Source organism: Homalodisca vitripennis, chromosome 3 (genome assembly GCF_021130785.1).
Source record: "Homalodisca vitripennis isolate AUS2020 chromosome 3, UT_GWSS_2.1, whole genome shotgun sequence".
NCBI lineage: Eukaryota > Metazoa > Arthropoda > Insecta > Hemiptera > Cicadellidae > Homalodisca > Homalodisca vitripennis.
The window spans coordinates 101,463,775-101,491,170 of NC_060209.1; the positions used below are offsets into that span (position 1 = coordinate 101,463,775).

Sequence of the window (27,396 nt, forward strand, 5' to 3'; positions counted from 1 at the left end):
CAGTGGTATTGAGAAAAAAAGAACAACAACTTACCTAACCTACATAACTGTCGTGCCCAACCTAGCCTACCCTATAGCGAAGTCCACTGCCGCGTTGCACACAAGAATACCACGTGATAGATCCTCAGATTGGCATTCGCCGATTGAGATAAGATAACACGACACAACAGTACAACATTGATATAACATATTTATTCTTGTTCGATATATGTTTCTATATTTAAGTTTTTTCACCGAAAACATATATAAAGACTTGGTCGGTATAATGCATAAGAACCAAAATTTGTAATGGCACACCTAATTATGACAATAGTTAAGTCCGAAAAACCGGTCAGCCGTTAGCACAACTCGAGGAAAAACTTGCAAAACGCGCCAATCAGTCGAGTTGAATAAAAACACAGAGCGATTATTTATCTAGAAAAATGTGGTGTGTCGGAATGTCGGATTGCGTAAGTCCAAGCCTTGTTAGAACGTAGCTACGGGCGAGGGGCAGCGGGCCGAGCGAGAGAAGAATGCAGCAGTCGTGGCCAGATATCTTATCAACTGGGCCTGCACCTGCATTCCGGGTGTTGCTGTCGGGAGGAATTCCAAATATGACCGGACGAGGTCCAGATGGTCTCTTGGTCGGCCGCTCCAGACTCTGGACTCACCGAGGTAAGCCGGCTTATATGTTCTAGAGCTCTTCTGTTGGTCGCCTTAGCTGTTGCTGGCGTTAAGGTCTCCAGACATACTGTAACCGTGACATGAACGTATTGGTAGTTATTTACGTTTTACGTGAGTAGAATATTACAACGTTTTCGGAACATCCCAAACCATATCTTGTTATTTCATTCCTTTACAGAAATAGTTTTTTGATACCTAATTTTGATGAAGGGTAATGTAACGAATGAACTAGATATAACCTTTCGTTAATAATACTACCTGATTTTAGCAAGAATAACTCAACCGAAGGAAAACCCAATATTTTTAAAGGGGGGCAGCTCTTTTACTCTACGAATCGTTGTCCTCAACGACCCTATTTTTGTATTTGCAATATTAGTGTTGGGTCTTTTACACTACTAATCGTTGACTCAACGACCCTTTCTGAAAAATAACAAATAACAGGGGGTCTTTTACTCTACGAAGCGTTGTTGACAACGACACCGATTTACTAAGAAAACTAAAAGTTCAATCCAATGGTTCTTTGTCACAACGACCCATATACCGAATATAAGAATAGAACTACAAGTGGGTTCGTTGACACAACGACCCTTTTTCCATATTTTTTATCTAATTCATTAAATTGGGCCGTTTTACACTACGGATCTTTGTGTCAACGGCCCAAATATAAATTAAAAAGTTGAAAAGTAGAAAAAGGTTCGTAGAATCAACAACCTAGTTTCAGAATAAGTTGAAATATATGTATTAAGGGGTCGTTGACTCAAAGACCCTATAATGCATCTAACCTCAAATAATACATTCTAGGGCTTTTTACTCAACTGATCGTTGTCTCAACGCCCCTCCGTCCCAAACAAGCGCTTTCAAACGAAACAGGGTCAATCAGTCAACTCCTAGCCCGGTAGGCATGAAGGCGCTGCGTCTGTGCCGAGTTTAGTCCTAACATCTGATATAAGGGTAAATACTTTGTATAAGTATTAATATGTAAATATTTTGTTTATTATACGTGTATATTATTGAACTAGATTTAAAGTCTGGTAACAGTTGTATTTATAAAATATAAGAAATATTTTAAAGACATACATTTCTTGTTATGATTCCCATTTCTTGTTTATGTATTCAAAATATATTTCACTCATGTACATAAACTGAAATAATGTAACTGTCCATTCATATTTCTACTTCAGTCGGAAAACAGGTTGAGGTTTCTAATTATTATTAAATGGTTAATCAAACAGTACCCAACGTTAAAATTAAAGTTAAAATGAAAACGTTGCAAACAAATGAAAACACTAATACTAGATTTTTTACAACTACAACTCCAAACATGCACTATGAGGAATTCGATTGACAGTGCCGAAGCCACTCATCTGAGAAGGACGAAAGATTTAATTTCTGTATGTCTGTATGACCGCACAATATATCGAAAAACGAATTGACTTATATATGGTTATTGATTTATAGCGAACACTTTCAAATTACTATTGCGGTTAACCGTACAGTGACGGGAAAATCGCAGAAGAAATAAATTTGTAAGCAAACTGTATACAGTCATATGACATTTTTAGATGTGGCATGGTAACACAAGTACCCTTTCTATCCGCAAGATATTTTTCTAAAATGTCTTTTTTTGTATGCTTTTCAATTTTATATAAGAATCTCTTATTTATACATAGACAAGAAGGAGCTCCATTTTTGCGCATTGTATACTCATGCTTTTCGGCTGAGCATAATATATTAGGTATATTGTAACATATACGTATTTGAATTCTGTGCGCTCCACTACCCGTGTGTTATTTTTATTATATCTGATTGAGTTCATTTATAAGTCTAGGCGAGTTACTGTAGTCGACACTATATACATCATCTGTTATCAAACCTTTCTTACCACTCAGTAGCTAATCCCATCGTGTAACTTTAGAATATTTAGTGTATCAACTATACCATGTAATCGATTTGTTAATTACGTGTATAAGTTGTTAAAAGAGGTTCTTTAGCGTTGGATAGTTTTAACAGTTTAAATTAATCTATGGTCAAATATCAATGGAATGAAACTTAATATTCTAACTACAACTACAGAAACAACAGTAAGGTAGTCTCAGGTAAAGGCTCGGGTGAGGTGGTTCCTTCCTCAAAATGGTGTCGTTAGCAGACAATGCAAATAGTTTTATTGCAACCGGGTCTCTAGTTTACGTGTCCCTTCTGAATGGGTCTAATGAAATTATTAGGAAGGGGTTATAAAACTATTCTCAGAAATTCCGTGAGGGGTATTGGGTAAAGAGATAAGTCTGCATAATAGCCTTTCTTCCATATAACATATAACATCTGCTCCTACCTACCAGGTGTCAGCAATAAGATAAATTTCTCAAGCCTCAACCACATCTGACACTGAAAAATTAGCAGAAATTAGGGAACCTAATATCCTATATGAAATTAGGGAACCCTAATATCCTATATCACACGACATTTAAATACAATACAACCCTGCGATATAATAACTCTAAATAAGATTCAGTGATTACAAAAAACCCTCAACAATAGTTAAAAACTTTACAATAGTAAAAAAATTGATGACACATTTGAAAATAAATTGTTGCAGATAAAAACAGAAATAAACTGAATGCAAAATAATGAATGAAATTTAAAATAATTTGTTTTTTTAAATATATGTGAGGTTAGAAAAAATATATTATTAATTAGCCTACAAATTTTACTTACTATTTTCTTGGATATAAGAGGCAACGTCATTTAAAAGATGCAGCGAGCACAATCCGACGTAAGACCATCGAGGTATATAAAATTACAGGCTCGTCCCGACCATCAATGACACTACTGAATTTGTGACATCTCATGAAATCGAGCGGCAGATTAGCGAAATAAAAATGGGCCTCGCTTTAAACGACGAAGGGGCTTCAGAACCAGGAAGTGGAGACACGCGTTGCAACGTGTGTCTTACGATGAAGGCAACCAGGGTGGCCACACCTTGTGGACACAATGTAGTGTGCAGGCCGTGCGCCGTCTCTATGACCGAGGATGAAATATTTCATCAGGTCACAAATGGCGATGGAACTATTTACAACACATATACGCCTGCCACTAACATTTCCTATTTGTAGAGCAATTGTTGGTGCTTTTGTAAAACCATTTTAATCATATCTTTACCGTTTTTAAAACAATGTAACTGTAAATATATTGTTCTATTAAAAGTGTCTAAAAGAATGGTTTTTTTTTCTTTGCACAACTAGTTCGTAGTTACCCGTAATACGAGTATGTATATCTTATATTTATTGCAGCGTTTTATATATTTTGGGCTATATAATCCTATAATGTATATATCTATTATATATAATATAATGTCAGTTTGTTCTCAAGATGTCCCGTGAACAGAAATAAATTATATCTTTCCAACCCTCATAGGCTTTACTGCGTTCGGCCAATAGAAACCTTTATTACTTTAATTGCTTATTTATGAAACAGGTGTAAGCATTATTAAATATTTTGAAGACTATTTTATTTCATCTATACTAATAGATCCAACTCTAAATAGCGAAACATTATCCGAAAACACATAAATACTTTTCCAACTTTTTTCCAAACTGCAGACATAAGCATTTTCACAAACTAGCTATTAGCATGAGCTTTTTTATAAACAAACACATGTTATTTTCGATTAAATATTAAAATACAAAATAATTTATATATACTATCTGACATAATTAGTTTATATAGTTATTAACAGTAAACCTTTTTAAGAAAGGAAAAGTTATTTATTAAAAACGCCTTTAACATTGCAACATTAAAACAAAAATATTTGAAATGTTACTCTATTTAATCAACTTTTTTTACTATTGTCGAGGGAACTGCAGAGGGTAAGTTAACTGTTAAAGGTAATAATTTTAAATTTTATGTTATTGGGTATATTTTCGTTTTCTAGCCATTTTCCAAGTTCTTTTCTTTACATAATACTATAGGGTTTAATTATATTTAAAACATTTTCATAAAATGTGCAAAACACGCTGTATATATGTAGTGTTTTTCAATTCGTAAAAAATAAAATAATTAAAGTACAAAAACATAAAATTATAACTTTTACAAATACAAATTTTAACATTTTGGTGATTGTGTATGGAACTGACGAGTGCATCAAGGGAAGTAAAACATAATCTAATTTAAAAAAGAATGTAATTAGAAAAATATTGATTGAAAATCGTACTTCTAAAAATTAATATTAAAGTCGGGAAGCTGGTCGAATACTGGTATGGGCGAGATATATCCAGACATTTGTCTACTTCGTAGTTGATGGGGAGAGAAAATTCGCTTTATTTGTATTACTAAATGCATTGACTGAAATAACCTACTGATTAAAATTATACATCCAAAACGTGTTTTTACTGCTCAATTACTAAAATAACCGCATATGTATGTAACGGTTTTAAAAAGGCTCAATACTTATTACTGCATTTTTCAATAATTTAAGTGATACAATTGTATCAATACTCAATGTTAATTGTTGTTATCAATTAATATATTTTATTTGTTATTTATGCTAGTTATCTTTTAACAATTTTCACTTTTAGTGGCTGTTATTAAAATATGAGTACAATTGGTTTCATGTAACACTAGCTACCCTCACTGATACCCTTAGCTTCACACTCAATTTTGCTCGCATGACAGATGCGTTCGGAAAATCCTTTTTAATGGCAAAGCAGGCATTTCCGACATAAATGGTGGTTATGAAAGAAAATTCCACTTATAAATCCATTTTCCACTAATTAAATATGACAGTTAAAGATGTTTTAGAATTCTGAAGTCGGATGTGAAACATTTCTATTTGCACTAAATAACTGAAATTTTGCTTGCTTGAACAGTTTCAAAGATTCCAATATTAATGAATTGTTAATAAATAATTTTAGATCAATTGGTAGAATACTGAGGTCTAAGTCCATAGCCCTTTTGCAGTGGACTCTTTGTAGTATAGAGACCTTAGAGAGCTGGAACGTTAATATAACATGTCGTAATTCTTTAATGATTTGTTCCTTTAGACTAAGTATATGGTTAGATCTCTGGTGATTTGAAAATAATAAATAGTATTTAGTATTTATATCTTTTAATTTAACTATAAACTGACAAATCAAATAACAAACCCCAAGGATTAGATCGAATCATAATTTTAAGAGCTAATGCTAGAATCACAAACTAGCAAAGAATAATAAAAAAATGCTAGAAGGGGCATTTTAAAATTATAATAACATTTTGTACCACATATGGTGGTTTGAAACGGAAAAAGAAGTTTTATGATATAACTATTTACACATTTTAGCTTCCATAATTTATTTTTAGTTATTATTAGTCACATTCTAATACATTTAGCATATAACTTCATAGGGATTATTTTCAATTCTCCTTTTTAAAAGATGTATTGACGACACGTTTTGTCGGCATTAGTCGAAATGTAATTCTCCTCATTTAATTAATTTTCTATAATGAAGAATGGTTAAATGATGGTAGCCACTTAACCTATTCTTACAGTTAAGATTCTCCTTAGACTACTAGATACGATTATATCTTAATATATTAAATCTTTATCCTCTAAAGAAAACTCTCCATGACTTCTTTTTCACCTCAAAACATTATTGATAAGCATAAATGTGTATGAACATGAATATATAAATATTCCGTGCAGGTATTAGAAGCATTTATTAAAACCTGTCAAGTATCAACTTTATTCAATCCAAAAAGTAAATTATTTATAAATTAAGAGATATAGATAGAGTTAATAACATATTGAAATTAGAAGAAGAGTGAACGAAAAATTAAAGTACAATTTTGCTGTGAACAGCACTAAAATTCTATTAATTTAATTAAATTTTTTTTTATTAAATATTACAAATAAACTAATTTTATAAAATTATATATTTATTTGGCATGAATTGCATAGTTTATACAGAGAATCAAACTAATTCGTAAAATGTAAGTTTTAAATAATGAACATTTACGTTTTAATAATTCATTGTTATATAAGCTAAATTACTGATTACTTTCAAAATTGTATGTATTTTTTTTTACTATTATTAATTTGATCTATATTCTTGATATTTAGAATTGCTATTTATCGTTACAATTTCCATTTTTAATATTTATTTGTATTCCATTTTTTATCACTCTTACTTGGTAATGTCTTATCATTACTGCTTATAAAGTATATCTTTATCCGGTAAAAGAGGTTTATATTAATATAGTTTTAAATTAATACAAAACAAATTATTACATTTGTAAATTTATAGTGGCAAGAGAATAATGTACGCCACATCAATACGAGCGCAACATTCAGCGTCGTACGACTGGTGCGCGGCAACATCTCGCCACATTATCCGGCTGCACGCAGTTGACACAAAGACCCTAGTTAGACTAAAAGAACCTCTGAACAGTTTAAAGTAGGTCGTTGTCTCAACGACCCTCTTACTATATTTTACCATTGAGTTGAAAAATGGGTTGTTGTCGCTACGACCCTTCTTCACATTGCTTATACATTTCTCCATTTTGGTCCGTTGACAAAAAGAATGGTTGAGTAAAAGACCTGGTTCTCTCAATATAAGCATTTAATATAATTTAGGGTCGTTGAGACAACGACCCATCTTTTGAAATATTCAACTAAACAGGGCAAAAAGTGGCGTTGTTGCTACGAACCCAGTTGAGTAATTGACCCTTTTCATTCGTTTTACTGGTTCGTTGTCACAACGAACCTATGTAGAAAATCTTAAATATCAAAATGGGGTCGTTGTCTCAACGACCTGTAGACTAAATGACCCTGTCTTATTTGTTATTTTCTCAGAAAGGGTCGTTTGAGTCAACGATTAGTAGTGTAAAAGACCCGTCACCTTTTAAAGTAAATTGAGTCTACATAATGACGGAAAATATATAATTTGAAAATAATATCTTGCCTTTATTATTAGACTGCAAAATTTTATTTCTAATCCAAAATTCTTAATTTTTGCAACCCACCATTTATTTACCTTAATACTTCACAAGTCTCCATTAAAGAGAATATCTCCAAAAAGACAACTCATGTGCTAATTCACTTTATGTAGACTAGCTGTATTCAATTCAGCGTTAACCCACCCATGCTTAAAAATTTGATAATAAAAAGAATGACGCAGGCAATTCAAGAGATCCTCGTGACATTATGGACATTATCATCGCGTTTACGTCACATACAGTGTCAATAGATCCTTAAATGCAATGTTTGTAAATATCTAACCGCCAATGTATTTTAACAATACCAGTATATCTGTTGTATTTATAGGAAAACTCGCTTGCTTTTGAATACTAAAAATTTTTTATGTACGCAATGATATCCGAATAACTTAAAAAGTTTATACAAATAGGGAGTATTTAGTCCTCTTAAGTCTAGCCTTCCCATTTCCCAAATATTCGAGTGTATACTAATTTGATTACATATCAGTCATTTGAATCTAAATGAGTTAAATTTCTGAGTGGGTAGACTGGTCTACTACAACACAAAGCAACAGTCATAAGAAACAATAAAAGAACCCACCCAAACTCTTCGTCCATCATTAAGAAACAAATCTGTTGGCCAACGAGTTGGAAAGTTTTAACTCTTCGTTTTAGCATACCCAGATACCCGAACGGAAGCAAAACGCCCAATGCCGCGAGCGACTGAAGTAAGCACGCACGCTCGACACGCGTGGCTGTAAACACGCACTACAACGCTCCGCTCATGCTTTCTCTGGCATTCCAAGATGGCGGGCTGCAGCCTTGGTGTCTCCTCTCTTCCTCTGGTCACTCATTCCCATCTCAACCTTTACACAGGCTCTTGAAAAATTCAGATAAGTACACTTAACCACCGGAACTAGTTTCCCAACTAATAATACAATCATTGGGAATCAGCTTGGTAAACGAAACTTCAATATTTGATATGGGTCCAAAATACCTTTTCAGATCTAAATGTGAACCATTTTAAATAAATGGTAAAGAGCATGCACGAATTTCTTTCAATAGGCTTAAATTGAGGATGTGACATTCTCTCTAATCCTCAGTCTGAAAAAGCACGATACCCTTCGGTGATATCTGGGGCGCCACCAATAGTTAACTGTATAGACAGAGCACTTGCTAATGGAAAGGCCGATGACCCTTAAATGGAGAAATATTGAAAGTGCTTGTTGCCTGCAATAAAGGCTTCTCGGATCATGGATGGGAGGTATTATTTCTATAACAGATGACTGATTACTGATTTGACTGTGCTGGTCCTATTTAAGAGCTAACCTATCGTAAAAACGACTGTAGGACGTCCTTCATATCCCGTTTAATATCGCCCAGTCTTACGACAATTCTGGAATTAGTTAGAACTCATGTAACTGATCGAAACCTGTGCCGAAAACAATGAGTTGGAAGGAATCCGAGTATCTTTGTCTCTAATTTTTTAATGGAGAGAAGAAATGTCGAGGAACTGGCTTTACAGGAGAGGTTGTCGGTAGAGAATTGTTCCCTAACACAGGGTGCCGATGAGTATAATCAACCTATTTAAAAACATAGAATTTCCTTTCTTACATTATATTTCATTTAAAAAATATATAATTTTCTCAAGTCCTAAATAAATTAAAACATGTCACTCACTATATAATATCTAGTGTAGTATTGTAAAATGTAACATTTTAATCTTCAACCATTTAGGCCTGATAACAAAATGGTAAATTGCCTATGTTAAATGCTTGTAATTTCACTTGGAGTGCTACAAGAATGCCTCTTCTGTGTTGAGGGAAATTATCTTAAATAGCTATGAGATCTTGTAATTTGCATTTTGCGGAAGTAGCCAAAGAGGACAAGGAAGGCCATATGCTTCCTTTTTGATAACTACATTGATGGCGTAATGTCCACACTCCAATCCAATCCGCAACCGAATCCGTGGTCTTTAGGCAGACAACCAAAATACCTTGAAGAGGGAAAGAAAGTTTTTGCTCCTTGCAGATTTTTAGTATTACTGCGTACAAAAAATATCTTAACACCTAATATCGGGCTTAATCACAATTGTAAGATGCCCATGTAGATGAGCGTAGAGGTGGAATTCCAATAGAGAAGAAGTTGGCATCTGTATCTGAACGTCACCAGAATATTAATAGGTTTAACTATAGGGAGTTCAAAATTCTTATCAACTGTAGTGATTAGAACTTTAAATTAATTCAAGGTGAGGCTCAAATTAATGTTGAAAGACTCAAGGATATGCTCGCATGGGGATCCACATTCCTCGAATCTTCCGAGATAAATAGCAGACACGTGGGCCAGCAAGGAATACTTCATCTCCGTGAAAAATCTGTATTTTCTTCAACATACTAAAACTGATTTAGGCAGAAGATTAGTGTAGGATTTTTATTTTCAATAATGTCCTCCTATCATCAAACTCGACATAAGTAATTAAAACCATTATAAATTGTTTAAAACCGTTGAAAACAGCAAATAACCGGGTTATAGTGCAAGTATGTACTTTCTAGCTACCAACGGCTCGCTGCAGCTTATTCTACTTCATATATTAGTCATCGTCATAAAGGACATCCAGTTAATTTATCAGTGGCGATGTGGACGAAGGGAACTCGGAACGGCGCGCGGCGGCCCAGAACGAATCACTCGGCCGGACGAAGCCGATAGGACATTGATTATTCCATAAAAACTGTCAGAAGGCAAAAACAAAATAAGAATGTGAGTAGAGGGGATCGGTGACCCCAGAACGGAGCCAAAACCGGGAACAAAAGGCTCTCGGGTCGCGGCGCGCGCCAGCCCGGCCCGCCGGCCCACTCTCAAGCCCGGTAGCCGGGCATATTATAAAATACAATCTCTCCCCTCCATTCCGACTCTCAGGTCTATTAGAAGGCTGACATAGTACAGTCCGGTCCAACAGTGGGCGCTGCCGGACTCGGCCCATTTACATGTTTCGACTCAATGGACTTAGACGAATTGTTGCCTCATAATGGATCTACAACAATTGCTGCTAAATCATACACATTATTGTGTTTCTTAGCTTGTTAACCACGAGGTGAAAAGTTAACAACCGCAGATAGTTTACTGTTACGAAATGGACTGACAGCTTAGTAACATACATTTTTGATGTGGGTTCAATACACCTATCAATGTATTTCGTAAAACAACCTATTTGGTTTTTTGTTGTTTAATTTCTGTGCAAATTTGAGTATTTACTAGGCTATATTAGTGAATTTATTAGAAAATGGAATTAATAGTTGGCTCCTTGTATCTCTAAAAACAGTTCTAATAATCTATACTAAGAAGTAACGTTTATTTTAGATATACATTAAATACAAACCTTATTTATCGAGAGAGTTGGAACAACAATTATTTTCTAACGGTTTCGTCTCACTGGACTGGAAATATCTCTTAAAGTACACTTAAATATAAAAAGAGCATTTTAATTATTTTAAACTGTAAGATTACAAAACAAAATATTATCTTTTTAACTTTGTCTAATATACAGTACCACTGGACATTCTACTACAAATTTCATATTTATTACGAACTTTTATAACGGTTCTGAAACCATAATTTATACATTATTTATTAAAAATAATGATTTAATTAATATTCTTGATCGTATTTGTTCTATAATAAGTGATTTCAATAAATAGTAAACGTGTACACTTTGATGTTCATCGAAATAAACAGTTTTTTTACTTAGACTTTTCTTTAAATAATTAAAATATTTCTAAAATAAGTAAAGAACTAATTAAATTACATTTACAATTCACATTTTATTATTAAGTAAAAGTATGTTAATAGATTACATGTTTCTGTATTCAATTATTGTAAATTTACTGTAGACGACGGTTCAGTGATAGACAGGGCTTTACAGCTCTAACCGCCTCCTTAATAAAGGCATTTTTCATTTAATTTCGTTTTGAATAACTAAACTGTCTACGTTATACGGTGTGTACCGTGTGTATGGCGTCCGTATGACCTGAATTTTCTAACTTTATAAACCATAGATCGAGTATACATAAAGCTCGTAGGAGAGAGCAAATTTGTTTTCTTTTTTTCTTAAAATGTGCTGGAACAATCGAGAAAATGTTATCTATAAGTACATTATAAAATGGTATGATAATGAATTCTCCAATATACTGTATACCAAATTCAAATCTAAAAGTTGGGAAATTTCGTTTCGTTATTTCTCATTGTGCTTATATTTATCAAAATTAATTCATCTTTAATTAAAATTAAAATCTAATTTCTGATTTGGGTAAATTCACGTCATTAGGTGCACTGCCTGAAAATTATGCGATCAAAACAAGACATACAAATAACAAACTGCAACAAACAGGGCGCCGGAAAACGACATTCAACATTTTATTCAAGTGTTGTCTCAGTTTTTTGATAGGCAAATTACCACTAACCAAGGGAAAAAACTGGAAAATTGTTAAAACAGTTTGTAACATAAAACTCCCCTTATTCTTCTCTCACCATATCCTGAACAATTGCATACCGATGCAACGGTTTAAATTAGGTTTTGACGAGATACTTAACTATTACATAAAAAATGAATAAATGTGTGCACCTAAATGCGTAAGGTTACAAAGTACATTATCACTAGAAACGTAATTTAATTCCCATGATACATTTTAAGATCCATAAACTGATTAAATAACTAAAGTTATGGCTGAAGACATATAATAATAAATAATAGATGCAGACATTAAATCTGTAATGACCGTTAATTAGTACATGTGTCTATTATGATAGAGGCGGCCAGTATTCTACATGCACGCGGTGTACTTGTACAAGCCGCCACCCGAACTCTTGAGTCACAGGTTTGCTCAATAGCGGAACCACAGATAGGTTATTCCACATTGCATAGTAGAAGTCCAATCGGGGCTAATTCCGCAGATAAGCTTCCGTAGTTAGCAGCGACAGCGACGTATGCTGCATAGCTGTACTTGTACAAATCGCCACCCAACTCTTGTCACAGGTTTGCTCAATAGCGGAACCACAGATAGGTTATTCCACATTGCATAGTAGAAGTCCAATCGGGGCTAATTCCGCAGATAAGCTTCCGTAGTTAGCAGCGACAGCGACGTATGCTGCATAGCTGTACTTGTACAAATCGCCACCCAACTCTTGTCACAGGTTTGCTCAATAGCGGAACCACAGATAGGTTATTCCACATTGCATAGTAGAAGTCCAATCGGGGCTAATTCCGCAGATAAGCTTCCGTAGTTAGCAGCGACAGCGACGTATGCTGCATAGCTGTACTTGTACAAATCGCCACCCAACTCTTGTCTCAGGTTTGCTCAATAGCGGAACCACAGATAGGTTATTCCACATTCCATAGTAGAAGTCCAATCGGGGCTAATTCCGCAGATAAGCTTCCGTAGTTAGCAGCGACAGCGACGTATGCTGCATAGCTGTACTTGTACAAATCGCCACCCAACTCTCTTGTCTCAGGTTTGCTCAATAGCGGAACCACAGATAGGTTATTCCACATTCCATAGTAGAAGTCCAATCGGGGCTAATTCCGCAGATAAGCTTCCGTAGTTAGCAGCGACAGCGACGTATGCTGCATAGCTGTACTTGTACAAATCGCCACCCAACTCTTGTCACAGGTTTGCTCAATAGCGGAACCACAGATAGGTTATTCCACATTCCATAGTAGAAGTCCAATCGGGGCTAATTCCGCAGATAAGCTTCCGTAGTTAGCAGCGACAGCGACGTATGCTGCATAGCTGTACTTGTACAAATCGCCACCCAACTCTTGTTACAGGTTTGCTCAATAGCGGAACCACAGATAGGTTATTCCACATTCCATAGTAGAAGTCCAATCGGGGCTAATTCCGCAGATAAGCTTCCGTAGTTAGCAGCGACAGCGACGTATGCTGCATAGCTGTACTTGTACAAATCGCCACCCAACTCTTGTCACAGGTTTGCTCAATAGCGGAACCACAGATAGGTTATTCCACATTCCATAGTAGAAGTCCAATCGGGGCTAATTCCGCAGATAAGCTTCCGTAGTTAGCAGCGACAGCGACGTATGCTGCATAGCTGTACTTGTACAAATCGCCACCCAACTCTTGTTACAGGTTTGCTCAATAGCGGAACCACAGATAGGTTATTCCACATTCCATAGTAGAAGTCCAATCGGGGCTAATTCCGCAGATAAGCTTCCGTAGTTAGCAGCGACAGCGACGTATGCTGCATAGCTGTACTTGTACAAATCGCCACCCAAGTCTTGTCACAGGTTTGCTCAATAGCGGAACCACAGATAGGTTATTCCACATTCCATAGTAGAAGTCCAATCGGGGCGAATTCCGCAGATAAGCTTCCGTAGTTAGCAGCGACAGCGACGTATGCTGCATAGCTGTACGTCTTGACTGTGGCATTTTATGCAGAAAACGTGTAGACCAGTATTAAATAGTAGCATTAATCAAATTGACACTGCTACAGAAGCTTACATTTCCTACACTAAAACCAAACAGATTCCAGATAATAATTGAATATAAGACTTATAAAATATTGAAACCAATATAACCTGCATCGTAGCCTAGGCAAATCACTAACCGAGAGTTCCCCCATGTTCATTTACTGAAAACATCACTATGAATTTGCAAATGGCTTTCGACCGTTTGTAGTATATAATCAATTAAAAAATTGTAGTTTTACACAATACATGAGATTACGTTCAGTAATTTACATATAAGGCTCCAAGAAAAAAATAGACTTGTGTAAATAAATAAGTTGTTTAAACATTGAAATTAAATTAGAAAGACCTCAACTGTTGAATAGGGAGAAATATTAATAGGTTCAAGTTAACCACCCTATTGCAAAACGGCGGGAAGAATTGTCGAATTTGTAGTATATATTTTGAAATAGGTACAGTATTTCCAAAATATAGTGAAGATTTCCATCTAAAATTGAGATACCCTCTCAAAGTTCACAAGACATCAATGATGCCACAGACAACAGACCTCTGTATAATCCGGAACAAATAAGTATTTTGGCAGTAATTCAAACCACTAAACCCGACCGAAACGAGGAATCGGGCTTGAAACGGTGCGTATACTGAAGTCCACATTCCTTCAGCACCTAACCCTCGACACCGAGATGGGCATAACTATGCAAATGTCCGGAACAAAAAACAGCCGATTTCAATCAAAAGCAATAAATACTCTAGAGGAATTCCCATAAGACAACCGGAGGTGTTGGGCTCGCCGGGCGCGGGAGAAATTTACAGTCGTCAGTCTATCAGATAGCGGAGGGGCTTCTACTTCTTCGTGTCCGTGGGCGAAATTTAAGAGAACCTACTCTACCCCTTCCCTTCCCCCCATACCAAAACTCGGGGCGACCTCGGACCGGCCTTGTGTCATGGGCCGCAGTGCACCTGCGCTGCACACACGCACGGGAACGCGCACGCGCACGCGCCTTGCGAGCCGTGCATCCACTCCCCTCGCCCTCGACTTTGTGTGGGTCGATCGGCGTAGAGCAGCTGCGTTAGATGAACTTGGGTAGCGAATGACCGAGAAAAACTACAGACGCGGTTCTGTTCGCAATAAACACGCCATAAAGTATGGCCAAGACATAACATTATTATTTTACAGTCCAAACAGTTGTTGATTTCGACATTTGATCTCCATCTTTACGGCTTAAACAATGTTTGCTTACACTTAAGCTTTTGATATATGGATGAATATTTACCAATCACCTTTTCATTAACTACACGATTTTTCGATATTCAATAAATTAAAATAGCCTTCTCCGTAGGTTTATTCGTACACAGAAACGTTGATAAATAGATCACATAAAACACTCAAACTGCTGAGAACTTATAATTGAAACTTGTTGCTGCTACCGAACTTTCATATAAACTTGATGAACTAGTTATTTTAACAAATACTATTTTACTAGTGACGAAGACTCATACACCAACTAATTATGTATAAAGAAATAATTTGTATATATTTATTTTACTAACATTTATCAATAAATGTTCGTTATAAACTTCTAATCGTATAGAACGCATCTTTCATTTTTCAGAAAGGTCCAGAATTAACAGTTGATAAGGGATTAACTTACCGGACGCGGTTGCCAGGCCGAACAGTTCGGTGTCTTGCATACCGCTTGCTGCCAAGTGTCGGCATGTCTCTTGGTACAGCTCCCTCGTGCGAGATTTGGGCTGCAACAATGTCGAAATCATCAAAATACCAACATCTCCACCATACAAAAATATTTGGAGTCAATGTTATCATCATGAGAACAAATATAACAAATACAACGTTAGACGTAATAAAAAGCTCTGACATCAAATATAAAACAATCAACCAATCTCACTTTCGTCAATTTCTTCACCAAACATTCACATTCTATTTAAGGAATGGTAAGAATTTAAGAAAATTATCACGAATACAAATTATAAAGATTAAACAATAGAACTAATTATTATGAAATTATTTGTTTGTTAATGGAATGCATGGAATTAATGAATGTATCTGCGACGAGAAATCTGTACAATACTAACAACGTATTTTACTTTCTTAGTATTGTGATGTTAAGAAAGTAAAACAATTTATCTTCCTACAATTTAAGCAACCTCTGGGACTGACCAAATCTGGCACGTAACGATTTTTTGAAAACGGATCTCCATTAATAGGGTTGTTCAGATGTTTTTATTTCCGTCCTAGTAGATATTGTTCAAGATATAACCGTAGAAAAGAATTTTATAAAATAATGGCATCAACAGACGCTGAACGTTCCACAACTGTAGGATAATAATATTAAGCTCAAAATTAACAAAAAACATCATTCCTTAGGGGGCCAACTTTCAACTTATCGTAACACCAGAACCAATATCTGCCCTGTTTCTAATTATTGGATCAATCACCTTTTGAGTCTCAAATCAAAGAACATTCTGATGTAACTTTTGGGTTTCGTTGGCCTTACATGTAACATAAAATAATATTCTTCAAGGACTAGACAAGATGGATTCTTAGGCGAAGCGGCAGACCGACGAAAAAATTCCAAGGAGCATATATAGGAAATTCCTTCATTACTTGAGTTCCTACTATTAAAATCCCGATAACTAAAAGTAGAGGAAGGAATCGAGAGTAACACCACGACCTATTTATATAAAGATTGCAAAATAATAGTGTAAGAGTACCAAAATGGACGCCTCCTGGATAACTAAACAGTTAATAAAAAGCTAAAGTTGTGGTAAAACGTGGAAAACCTGAAAAGGGTTGTAAGAAGGTTACAACAGAAAGAGTAATAGTATAAGAAAAGAAGTCTAAGAGAATTCTTAAATGTGAAATTCTTACTTAAAGTAATGTTACTCGACTCAATTAACATAGTTGGTCAACATGCTTTCTATGGGTATTTCGAAAATTCATGTAATAGTATGAAAGGAGGATGAGCCGAGCATATCACAAATACTGTCAGCGAGTCAGGAGAAGGGACAATGTGTACGGTGTTTTTTTATTGAAGGCATTACTTTAACTTTAACCACGAACAAATTCCTATCTGGTATAGGCTTATATAAAATACAAATACTGTCGGCGAGTTAGGAAAATGTACAATATGTGCTGTGTTTTTATTATTAAAGGCATTTAATTAGCTTTGACCACGAACAAATTCATATTTGGTAAAGGCTACTAATATTACAAATGTGTTACGAAACCACCAAATTCTTAAAAAATTAAAAAAAAAACAGACAGCAAATTCTCAACTTGCTGTTTGTTACATAATTGTTGTTTTAATTAAGAAAAAATGTTGCATGATTAACCTACATTGCAATAAAACGGGCGATTTCCGTCTGGGCAACACGAAATTAGGCTTAATTGGCTTGACTTCCTCGATGTTATAGCCCAGAAGTGATAAAAACGAAACCTCCAAGGAAGTCAATAAAACAAGAGAGAAATATAAATGATGAGATCCCAAATGACGGTAAAGTTTTTTCCCACTTAAGGGTGATATTCGCAGGCTTCCCCTCAAGACCTCGAGATTGTGATAGGACAACGACAGTCAGTGACCTACAAATAGTAAATGTTTATCCAGATGTGCGCCGAGGGACCTTCACGTTGTTACCTTGGTCTCAATCCATAAGGTCGCCGAGGTGCACCTGCCCAACCTGGTGTTGTGGAGCCTGTGTTCGAATACGGCAAGTACTTGCGGCAACACAACACGGGCATTTTGGGGAATTTGAAAGGATATTGTTCGATTACAAAGTTTTTATGTTGGATTATTGTTCAAGCTCGCTCGTATGTAGACACAAATCTGATGATAATGTGCTGAGGTTGATTCAATATCAGATACCGCTCATCCAGACCAATACTCTATTTTTTGGAATCAATCGAAAATATCTTGATTTCCCTGAAAACTTTGCAACTAATCCATTCATAAGGTAAGTAACCAACAAGCCCGTCAAATTAAGAATTGCCATTACGATAACGATAGTTAACTAACGATTAACGATACTGAGTCGATCTTATGTAACAAATAACGGCAATGCAAATCACATTGTACATCGTCCATAAGATATGGCGGAATCTTTTAAGGATAAAATATTATGAAATAGTAGACGATTCTTTCAGACTAAACCCACATTACGCAGTGCAATCAGAGGATATATACAACTAATGCTGTCATCAGAGATGGGATCTTGAAATAATTAATTTCATCATCGACCAATTCTAGGTAATCATCAAAGTGTTACCATACGTCACCATGAATTTACAATGTTCTTATTCTATTCCTTTTGTACTGTTGGCAGAAAAGCTTCGCACTGTAGGCTACTTAAGAGTTTTATAGTATATCGCAGTAGGTATGAGCATTGATGGTGGGATTTTTCCCAGTTTAACTCGAGGAAACAGCAGTTTTCTCCCTACTGCTAGTAGTTATGTACTCTAAACCCAGTTGCGGTAGTAACCTTATTACTTTTCCGTAGCCAGAAAAGTAAGCTGTTCTTATTAATCTAGATAGCAGTACAAACTAAATAACAACGTAAACATTATTGTTGCCATTACGTCGCGACCAATATTACTGTGCAATCCTGATTAAATGCCTAATGAAGATTTACATGGTTTATTGTAGTTGTAAATTATATTTGTATTATATGTAACAAGCGAAACCTTACACAATCAACTGCTTCCAGAAAATCATATAAGCTTTTATCCATGAGTAAATTGTTAACAGGCCAATAAAATATTAAATGATATTTTATAAATTTTAATGTTCTTAAAATAAATTATGTTTTTTGTATTAATTACAATACGTTAATAATTTATTTTTGGTTTATTATCATTATTATTATTTACAATTTGTTGAAAATAACGTTCATAACTTGTGCCTAATTGTTCTTCCGGACAAGACAAAATTTCCATGATACCGTAATGAAAAAGACAACTTTTGACAATAATGATGAAATATAATTCACCTAAATTTATTAAAACCCCAAGAACTACCTATACAGAACCATCAAATATACTTACCTTCTAAATTCTGTAGTTTTCCTCTCATTTGAGAGCATTGAGCACACATTGTGTTCAAATAATAATAAAGTCGCTTGAGTATAGCTTACTATTCCATAACTATTACTTTTTTACTTTTACCATGTGCAATTGGTAAAAGTACATGATAATGTATACAAATATAGTAAACTATGTGTACGAGTTTTTTTGTACATTATTAATTATAAATAATGGCTGTAATTATAAATCGAAAGCTAAAAACTCAACAAAACGTTTATAGTTACATGAAAGAATGATTAAGAACCCTAACACAGTATATAAGAATATATTAGTAGTGTATATTATTATTTACTAGAACTACGGTTTTATATATATATATATATATATATATATATATATATATATATATATATATATATATAAAACACAAAGTGAACGTAAGTTACATTTTTTTAAATACTTAAAAATATTACTTTTATTTGTTTTGTATTACTTCTGATAGTACTATTTATGGCAGTTTAAGAAGTACAAACCGTTTCTAGGGAAAAAATATGGTCAATTCTATTCCTGTTGGCATTATAACACTAACATTTAGAGTTTTATTATCAACAGTTTTATTCTTAAAATAAGTATTTTGCTTCAAAAGTATTGAGAAGGAATGCCATGGTTTTCCGGGCCTTCTGTACAATAGTCGTGACGAGCCCTACTACACTACGCTAGATTCACTGGACTGAAAGTCCAGAAAATTAACAACCCAGTCCATCCGTTCGTGCCCTATAGTATTTTGTAAAACGTGTTTTGTTGTGCAGTTTGATTAGTTACATTTAATAAGTATTAACTTTAGAAGGCAGCTCTATTGTAAACGAAGGTGTAGTGTTTTAGTACATACTTTAACGTAAACGGAGGTCTCCCTCTACTATTGTACCAATTTGAATGCCACTAACAATATACCCGAGAAGTTGGCTTAACCATGTTTATTAATTACGACACTAAGTTCTATGTTAGTGTTTTTTAGGATGTGGAGAATCAACTGTACGACTTACTAACAATAATTGTTTCTAAATTTAGTTATTTTATTTATCTTTCGGCAACAACTTACATTGATAAAATGCTTTTAAATAATAAATGTCACACAAAAACTAAATTCATGCCATTAAAGGAATTTGTTCATGGAATAATTTCTATTTTCAAAGATAGTAACAATATTAACAGATTAAAAACACATTTTATTCTAAATTCTTCTTTTTAGCTCCTACTTTCTCAGTTAATAGGATTGAAAGGATTCATATGACGTTATGCGCTACAAAAGAAACACGACGTTTCAAAAATTTAGTTTCTTCCTTTAGGTGTCAAATAAAAAGTACATTGGATGAATGTTCTAATTATGCGTATTAAGTTTATAATAGAGACTTTGGTTGATTCCACAGCTGATTATTATCACTGTAATTAAGTATGGACCTTTCTTGAGATCCACGTTTTCGGGTTCCTTGGTCCACAGTGAGGCCGCAATATAACCTCCCCATTGCCCCACCTTCCGCCCTGCCCAGGACCGGTTCCCTCATCTGCCTGTTTCTGCTTATCTCGATGCCATTTTATTGGCCTGCTATTTTGTAACTCATCTGGACTCCAGGCATCCCAAGAATTCCGACACCATTAGGCCACATAGTTTTATGTTTCCCGCTCCGTTCGTTTCTCCACAAGCTGATGGTGTTGGATAGAAATCGTGTCGGCGTTTGTCGCTCCCGGCCAACACAGGCCGGATAAATTGTTTGATAAATTAATTGATAAGTTGAGTGCGTCTGGAGCCTATGATGTAGGCCAGTGACGTCAGTGCGGCAACACAATCAGAATAAAAATAACTATAATTTAAGAAAGTGGTGGAAACTATAAATGATACAGTGTTCCACAATCAGAATTTTCAACCATATTTAGTGTTTGGGGGAAAGTGATCTTTACAAATGACTTACTTCTCGAAGCCTCAAATCATATCATGAGTTTATATTTCTGTGGGGAGTTTACATGTTTGCTGAACAGTTATCATAAAGGTCTGTGACTTAACGACTGACAAAAGTTATAACCCAATCGAAACTCGACTGCAGGACCTTCAATAAATAAACGCCGTTGTGTTTTATTTAGGACTCAGATAGTATTACATTAAGAGTCATTTACATAAAAAATGGACCATAGTCCGACAACTGTATCTGATTTAATAAATGTCATTTTGACCACGTTTACATGTATATTCTGAGACTACCCTGAGCTCAAAGAATATCTACGCAGTGTATTGGAATACAACACATTTGTTGCGATTGCAGTTGGTTAATGAAACTGTCTCTTGACCACAACAAGAAAGGTTTTTAGAAGTACAAAATCATTTCCCGGATGTACTCAAGAGGGTCGTAAAACCGATCATTCGAATTTTAACAGCGAAAGAATAAAAGTATAAAGAAAGTCTTACTAACATTACATTTACGATATTTGTTTCACAGTAATTTACCCTATTACTAATTCATTCCCAAATGTAAATCGACGAAAAGAGAAAATGAAAGGAAAGAAAGTATTCGAAACTCATTCATAAATTTAGACCAATCAGAGAACAAGATGGGGTGGGAATCAACGAGCTAATTATAGGATGATAACAAATCTCGTTTCTCGTTACGGCAATTTCATTGGCCAAATTGGCGGTGGCGCTGCTGACCGATATCGAGACAGGTCCTGCTTCCGGTCCTTAAACAGGAGTACTCCACGAAACTTGTCGCAGGATACAAAATTGGTATTATGTTATTTTGTTTGAGATGCCTGAACTCCTTTCCAACACTGGTTTCTTCCGACAAAGTGATATACCAAGAAAAACAAAAGTTTAGATGTTGGCTTTGTACAGTATATGTTTTCTCTAAAAGTTATTGGCAACATTGTAACTCTGTGCAAACGTATTACTTTCTGAATTTCTTCAAATTCTTTGCTGTCAGCAGTGTACATTTATTTATAAAGGCTGTAGGTTTCTAATTTAAATATTGAAATTCTTGAATACATTAAATATAAAGATATGCCTATAAATATATTTCATGTTGGGAACCACAGGAAATATATTTATATAGTTCATAATTTTATGTTTATAGCACACTACGTATTTTTATTAATACACTTTTGTGGCTGTGTTTTTACTAGCAACACGAAGCGACGTATGTAATTTTGTTATATTATTGTACTAATTTCAGTTGATCTGTTGAATGGTTTTCCATTGAAAAAGTTACAGGTGCAAGTCGTGAACATCTCCTGCTTTCTGTTTTTTATAATTATACTAAACCAAAAATTCTTGTTATTTAAGTATTGCTCATTGACAAATATAATAAATTGTTTTGAAAAACTTACTCATATTTGAGGAGTTCAAAACTTATTAAAGAACTAACTATAAGTCACTGCAAAATGTAACCTTCTGTAGTACAATGGCCTGCCAATATAAAATATGGGAACAAAATGAATACTTCTAACAGTTCAAAAAACGCCTATTGCTTGCAACAGCCTTTTAATAATAAAGATTTAAATTTTTAAAAGCTATAATTATAATAGTCAATTTGTTGGAAAAAATCATTAAAATAAAACACCACAACAAGAACAATACATAAGAAGAAGAATGAAAGTAAGTTGCTAGTAAACTTCACTTGTGAAATACAACCGCAATACAATAAAGTTAGCCGTACTCGCAATCATAAAAATTGCTGGTAAAGAATACATGTACAACATAGATAGAAAGTTTCAACACAATATGTTGTGAGACCGAAATGTTTCCTCGGATGGATTTAAATTTAAAAATAGGAGCAAAGTTGTTCAAAATGAGCTGTGCCGGTTTCAAGAACTCCTAATCTAAATATTAAATTATCAATAAATCCCTAAATAAAATTGCAGTTTCACTTCGTACTAATCATAGTATCAAAATTACTTTTGATTATGGGCTGCTACTATAAATTGAGGTAGAATGTCCTCTGGCTGAAACGTATTTAAATATTGAAAACTTCTGCCCTTTTCTAAATTATCCAAACTCTCACTTTCCCCGCAGATACTTGATAAATATTTGTTCTCGTCATAGGAAGTAAGGATATTTCGAGTCCAAGCGATTGACTTCTCAACGCCTTCAGTACACGAACCTGCTACAACGACTGGGGATGAAGACTTCACAAGCTGTGTAATCTCGGAGCACGGATGCAAAACATCCTCAGCGGTAACGGATCCCTAGCATCACATTGCGTTTCACACGAAACATTTATGTCACCTGACACATCAATTTCGCTCATACATTATTGACTGATAAAACACATTTCACATTCTCAATTTTGCTAAAACCATGGGACTGCAAAAGTAAGCAATGCTTTTTAGAAATATTTGTGAGATATAGAAATTAACTATACGGATAATAGTAAATACAATTCTGCATTTAAATTACGTAGTAAACTTTTAAAAACTCTTAAAATATGTCTGCATAATGCGTTTAAATAAAAAAAAACCATAAATCACGTTAATAAAACCCCCGTTATAAAAACATAAATACCCCGCCCCTGCAATGACTAACACAACACATAAATACATGCATACAGTGTTCACTACTACAATTCAATTTGTCAAAATGGTAATTAATGAGATTAAATGTACTAAAAGGTACTTACCTCAACAATAAAATATAAAAACTGGTTGGTAAGAAGCTGAACGGCGGCGTAACGTGCGTTGGGAGCGGTGAGGCCAAAAACACAAGATTGCACGGGGGCACTGACAGTGCTACTGCGCATGCTGTGCTACATCCCGGGGGTTACTGCCGACCCTGCACACATACAAACAAAAACATTAGACATGAAGGAGGTGATGAGGCCAACAACACAAGATGGTACGGGGGTATTAACAGTGATACATTCAAGGATTATTGCCGACCCTGCACATATACAAACTAAAGCATTAGTCATGAAGGAAGCGATGAGGCCAAAAACACAACATGGTATGGGGGTATTAACAGTGATACATCCAAGGATTATTGCCGACCCTGCACACATACAATCAAAAACATTAGACATGAAGGAGGTGATGAGGCCAAAAACACAAGATGGTACGGGGGCACTGACAGTGCTACTGCGCATGCTGTGCTACATCCCGGGGGTTACTGCCGACCCTGCACATATACAAACTAAAGCATTAGTCATGAAGGGAGCGATGAGGCCAAAAACACAAGATGGTACGGGGGTATTAATTAACAGTGATACATCCAAGGATTATTGCCGACCCTGCACACATACAATCAAAAACATTAGACATGAAGGAGGTGATGAGGCCAAAAACACAAGATGGCACGGGGGTATTAACAGTGATACATTCAAGGATTATTGCCGACCCTGCACATATACAATCAAAAACATTAGACATGAAGGAGGTGATGAGGCCAAAAACACAAGATGGTACGGGGGTATTAACAGTGATACATTCAAGGATTATTGCCGACCCTGCACATATACAAACTAAAACATTAGTCATGAAGGGAGCGATGAGGCCAAAAACACAAGATGGTACGGGGGTATTAATTAACAGTGATACATCCAAGGATTATTGCCGAACCTGCACACATACAATCAAAAACATTAGACATGAAGGAGGTGATGAGGCCAAAAACACAAGATGGCACGGGGGTATTAACAGTGATACAATCCGAGGGTACTGCCGAACCTGCACACATACAAACAAAAACATTAGACATGAAGGAGGTGATGAGGCCAAAAACACAAGATGGTACGAGGGCACTGACAGTGCTACTGCGCATGCTGTGCTACATCCCGGGGTTACTGCCGACCCTGCACACATACAAACAAAAACATTAGACATGAAGGAGGTGATGAGGCCAAAAACACAAGATTGCACGGGGGCACTGACAGTGCTACTGCACATGCTGTGCTACATCCCGGGGGTTACTGCCGAACCTGCACACATACAAAAAAAAGTATTAGTGTTGTTGGGAGCGGTGATGCCAACAACACAAGATTGTACGGGGGTGATGACAGTGATACATCCCGAGGGTACTGCCGAACCTGCACACATACAAACAAAAGTATTAGTGTTGTTGGGAGCAGTTTGGCCAACAACACAAGATTGTACGGGGGTGATGACAGTGATACATCCCGAGGGTACTGCCGAACCTGCACACATACAAACAAAAGTATTAGTGTTGTTGGGAGCGGTGATGCCAACAACACAAGATTGTACGGGGGTGATTGACAGTGATACATCCCGAGGGTACTGCCGAACCTGCACACATACAAACAAAAGTATTAGTGTTGTTGGGAGCAGTTTGGCCAACAACACAAGATTGTACGGGGGTGATGACAGTGATACATCCCGAGGGTACTGCCGAACCTGCACACATACAAACAAAAGTATTAGTGTTGTTGGGAGCAGTTTGGCCAACAACACAAAATTGTACGGGGGTTTTGACAGTGATACATCCCGGGGGTACTGCCGACCCTGCACACATACAAACAACACCATTAGAGTTGTAGAGAGCGGTGATGCCAACAACACAAGATTGTACGGGGATATTGACAGTAATGGTAGTAATGATCTGTTTATTGATTTTGTTCTATTCACGTTGTATTCCAATCGTTAACTTTCAAATGTTTGTATCCTTTACATATGCTTACTGTCAAATTTACATTTTACCGAACTGACTAGGCTACAGATTCAGCTTTTTCGTAAATCATAAATTCAAACGGTTCAGAATGAACTTGTCAAACAAAGTAAAACTACGCACCAAAGACGTATTTTGATTTGATTTGGGTTGTGGCAATTGTTTATACTTTTCGTGAGCTTGTTGATTAATCTAACAACTTGTTGCAGTAGATGTTTAGACAACGTCAATATGAGCTGTTAAAAGTATAAAGTTGTCCCTGCCTCTACTAGTAGTGTCAATATGGCGAAAGTTTTTGGTACACATTCCTGCACAACTTTATAATTTAATTTACTAATAATTCTGGCATTTGTAAAGTCTGAACACACGATCCATTTTGCTCTTGGCACTCCTTTACGACAGTTTCACTCCATAAGCAAAATAGATAAGGAAATTCTAGCGAATATTGTTAACATCATCATCGTAGAATATTCTTGTTTAAAAAACACCTCTAGGATGTTTTTTGACAATGTTTTCCTCTAGAAGCCATCCACAAAAGCAGCCATTCCTTTGTATACATATTTTGGCAAAGGGCAAAGCACAGGGAAATTTAAAATTGGCTTCCGACTGATTTATTTTCAAATTCGTTTTGGTGAAGTATGGAACACGAGATAGGTCTATCAAGAGATTTCCAAATCTCTTTATGATTTGTTTTAATACAGAGTGCCATATTGAATGAATTTTAATGTTGGACAACTGAATCATTTTAATCCGCTATCATAAATTAGGAATAAAAAGGCCCAGCGATAACACAGTGCGGGACAGCATCAGTAGTCTTGATTTTGTTTCTGACAACGTTGTCTACAAACCCTACAAGTAAGAAGTAAAACGTGAGAGCCCATAATCTCGTTATTTTTCTATAAAACCTTTATGATTTCATCAGAGTTTTCATAACTATTGCTGGAAGAATTGAAATTGGACGATAATTGCTCTAATACACATCCTTTTTGAAGATTTGAATGACTTTTAACATAGGAGATAAAAAACTTCGGTTTCAAAAGAAAAATTTATTAATTATGTGAGCAGTTTCAATATAGCTGAAGCAACGTTCGAGTAGCCCCACTCCATTGGTCTCACAAATCTTTTTTGCATAGGCTCTGAACACGTCCTACTTACCCCTTCCTCGTCAATAGTTGTCATTTGATTTCTGTATATTGTTATAAAGATTACATATGTAATCAAATAAAATTTAGACTTTTAAAATTATTAATACAATTTATATTTTAATCTCAAAGAATAAAAAATAATATAAGTGCATTTATTTTATAAGAAACAAGTACATAGAGCACAAGATTCAGTCAGAAAAATAATGAAAATAGAGGATTAGTTCTTACATTTCTGTCTTCTATACTTTTTATATTTGAGGCAACTAATACACATTTCACCCAAAGTAAGTATGACATGTTAATAGTCTATCATATTATAACGTCCAATAAAAAAATACGATATTTTGCCACGTGAATTGTGTCTTTTTCTGAAATTTTGTGATCATACGAGCATTTTTCTGGAAGCTCCAATTGTCTTACTGCAAAATACAAAAACAAGCGTATTTTTCAGCAGATTCATCACCCATTC

The 27,396-nt window shown here is 35.3% G+C and overlaps 1 protein-coding gene across 2 annotated transcripts in view; it reads right to left on the minus strand.

The window, feature by feature from the left end:
* LOC124357255 (protein expanded) overlaps nucleotides 1-27,396 on the minus strand; it is a 91,691-nt gene that overhangs the window by 34,989 nt on the left and 29,306 nt on the right. For both annotated transcript variants that reach the window (XM_046808825.1, XM_046808824.1), the window contains exons 2-3: nucleotides 23,786-23,937; nucleotides 15,739-15,838 (exon numbers count right to left, since the gene is read on the minus strand). In XM_046808825.1, coding sequence (XP_046664781.1) covers nucleotides 15,739-15,838; nucleotides 23,786-23,905 — 220 coding nt within the window. In that variant the 5' untranslated portion in view covers nucleotides 23,906-23,937. The remainder of the gene's footprint in view (nucleotides 1-15,738; nucleotides 15,839-23,785; nucleotides 23,938-27,396) is intronic.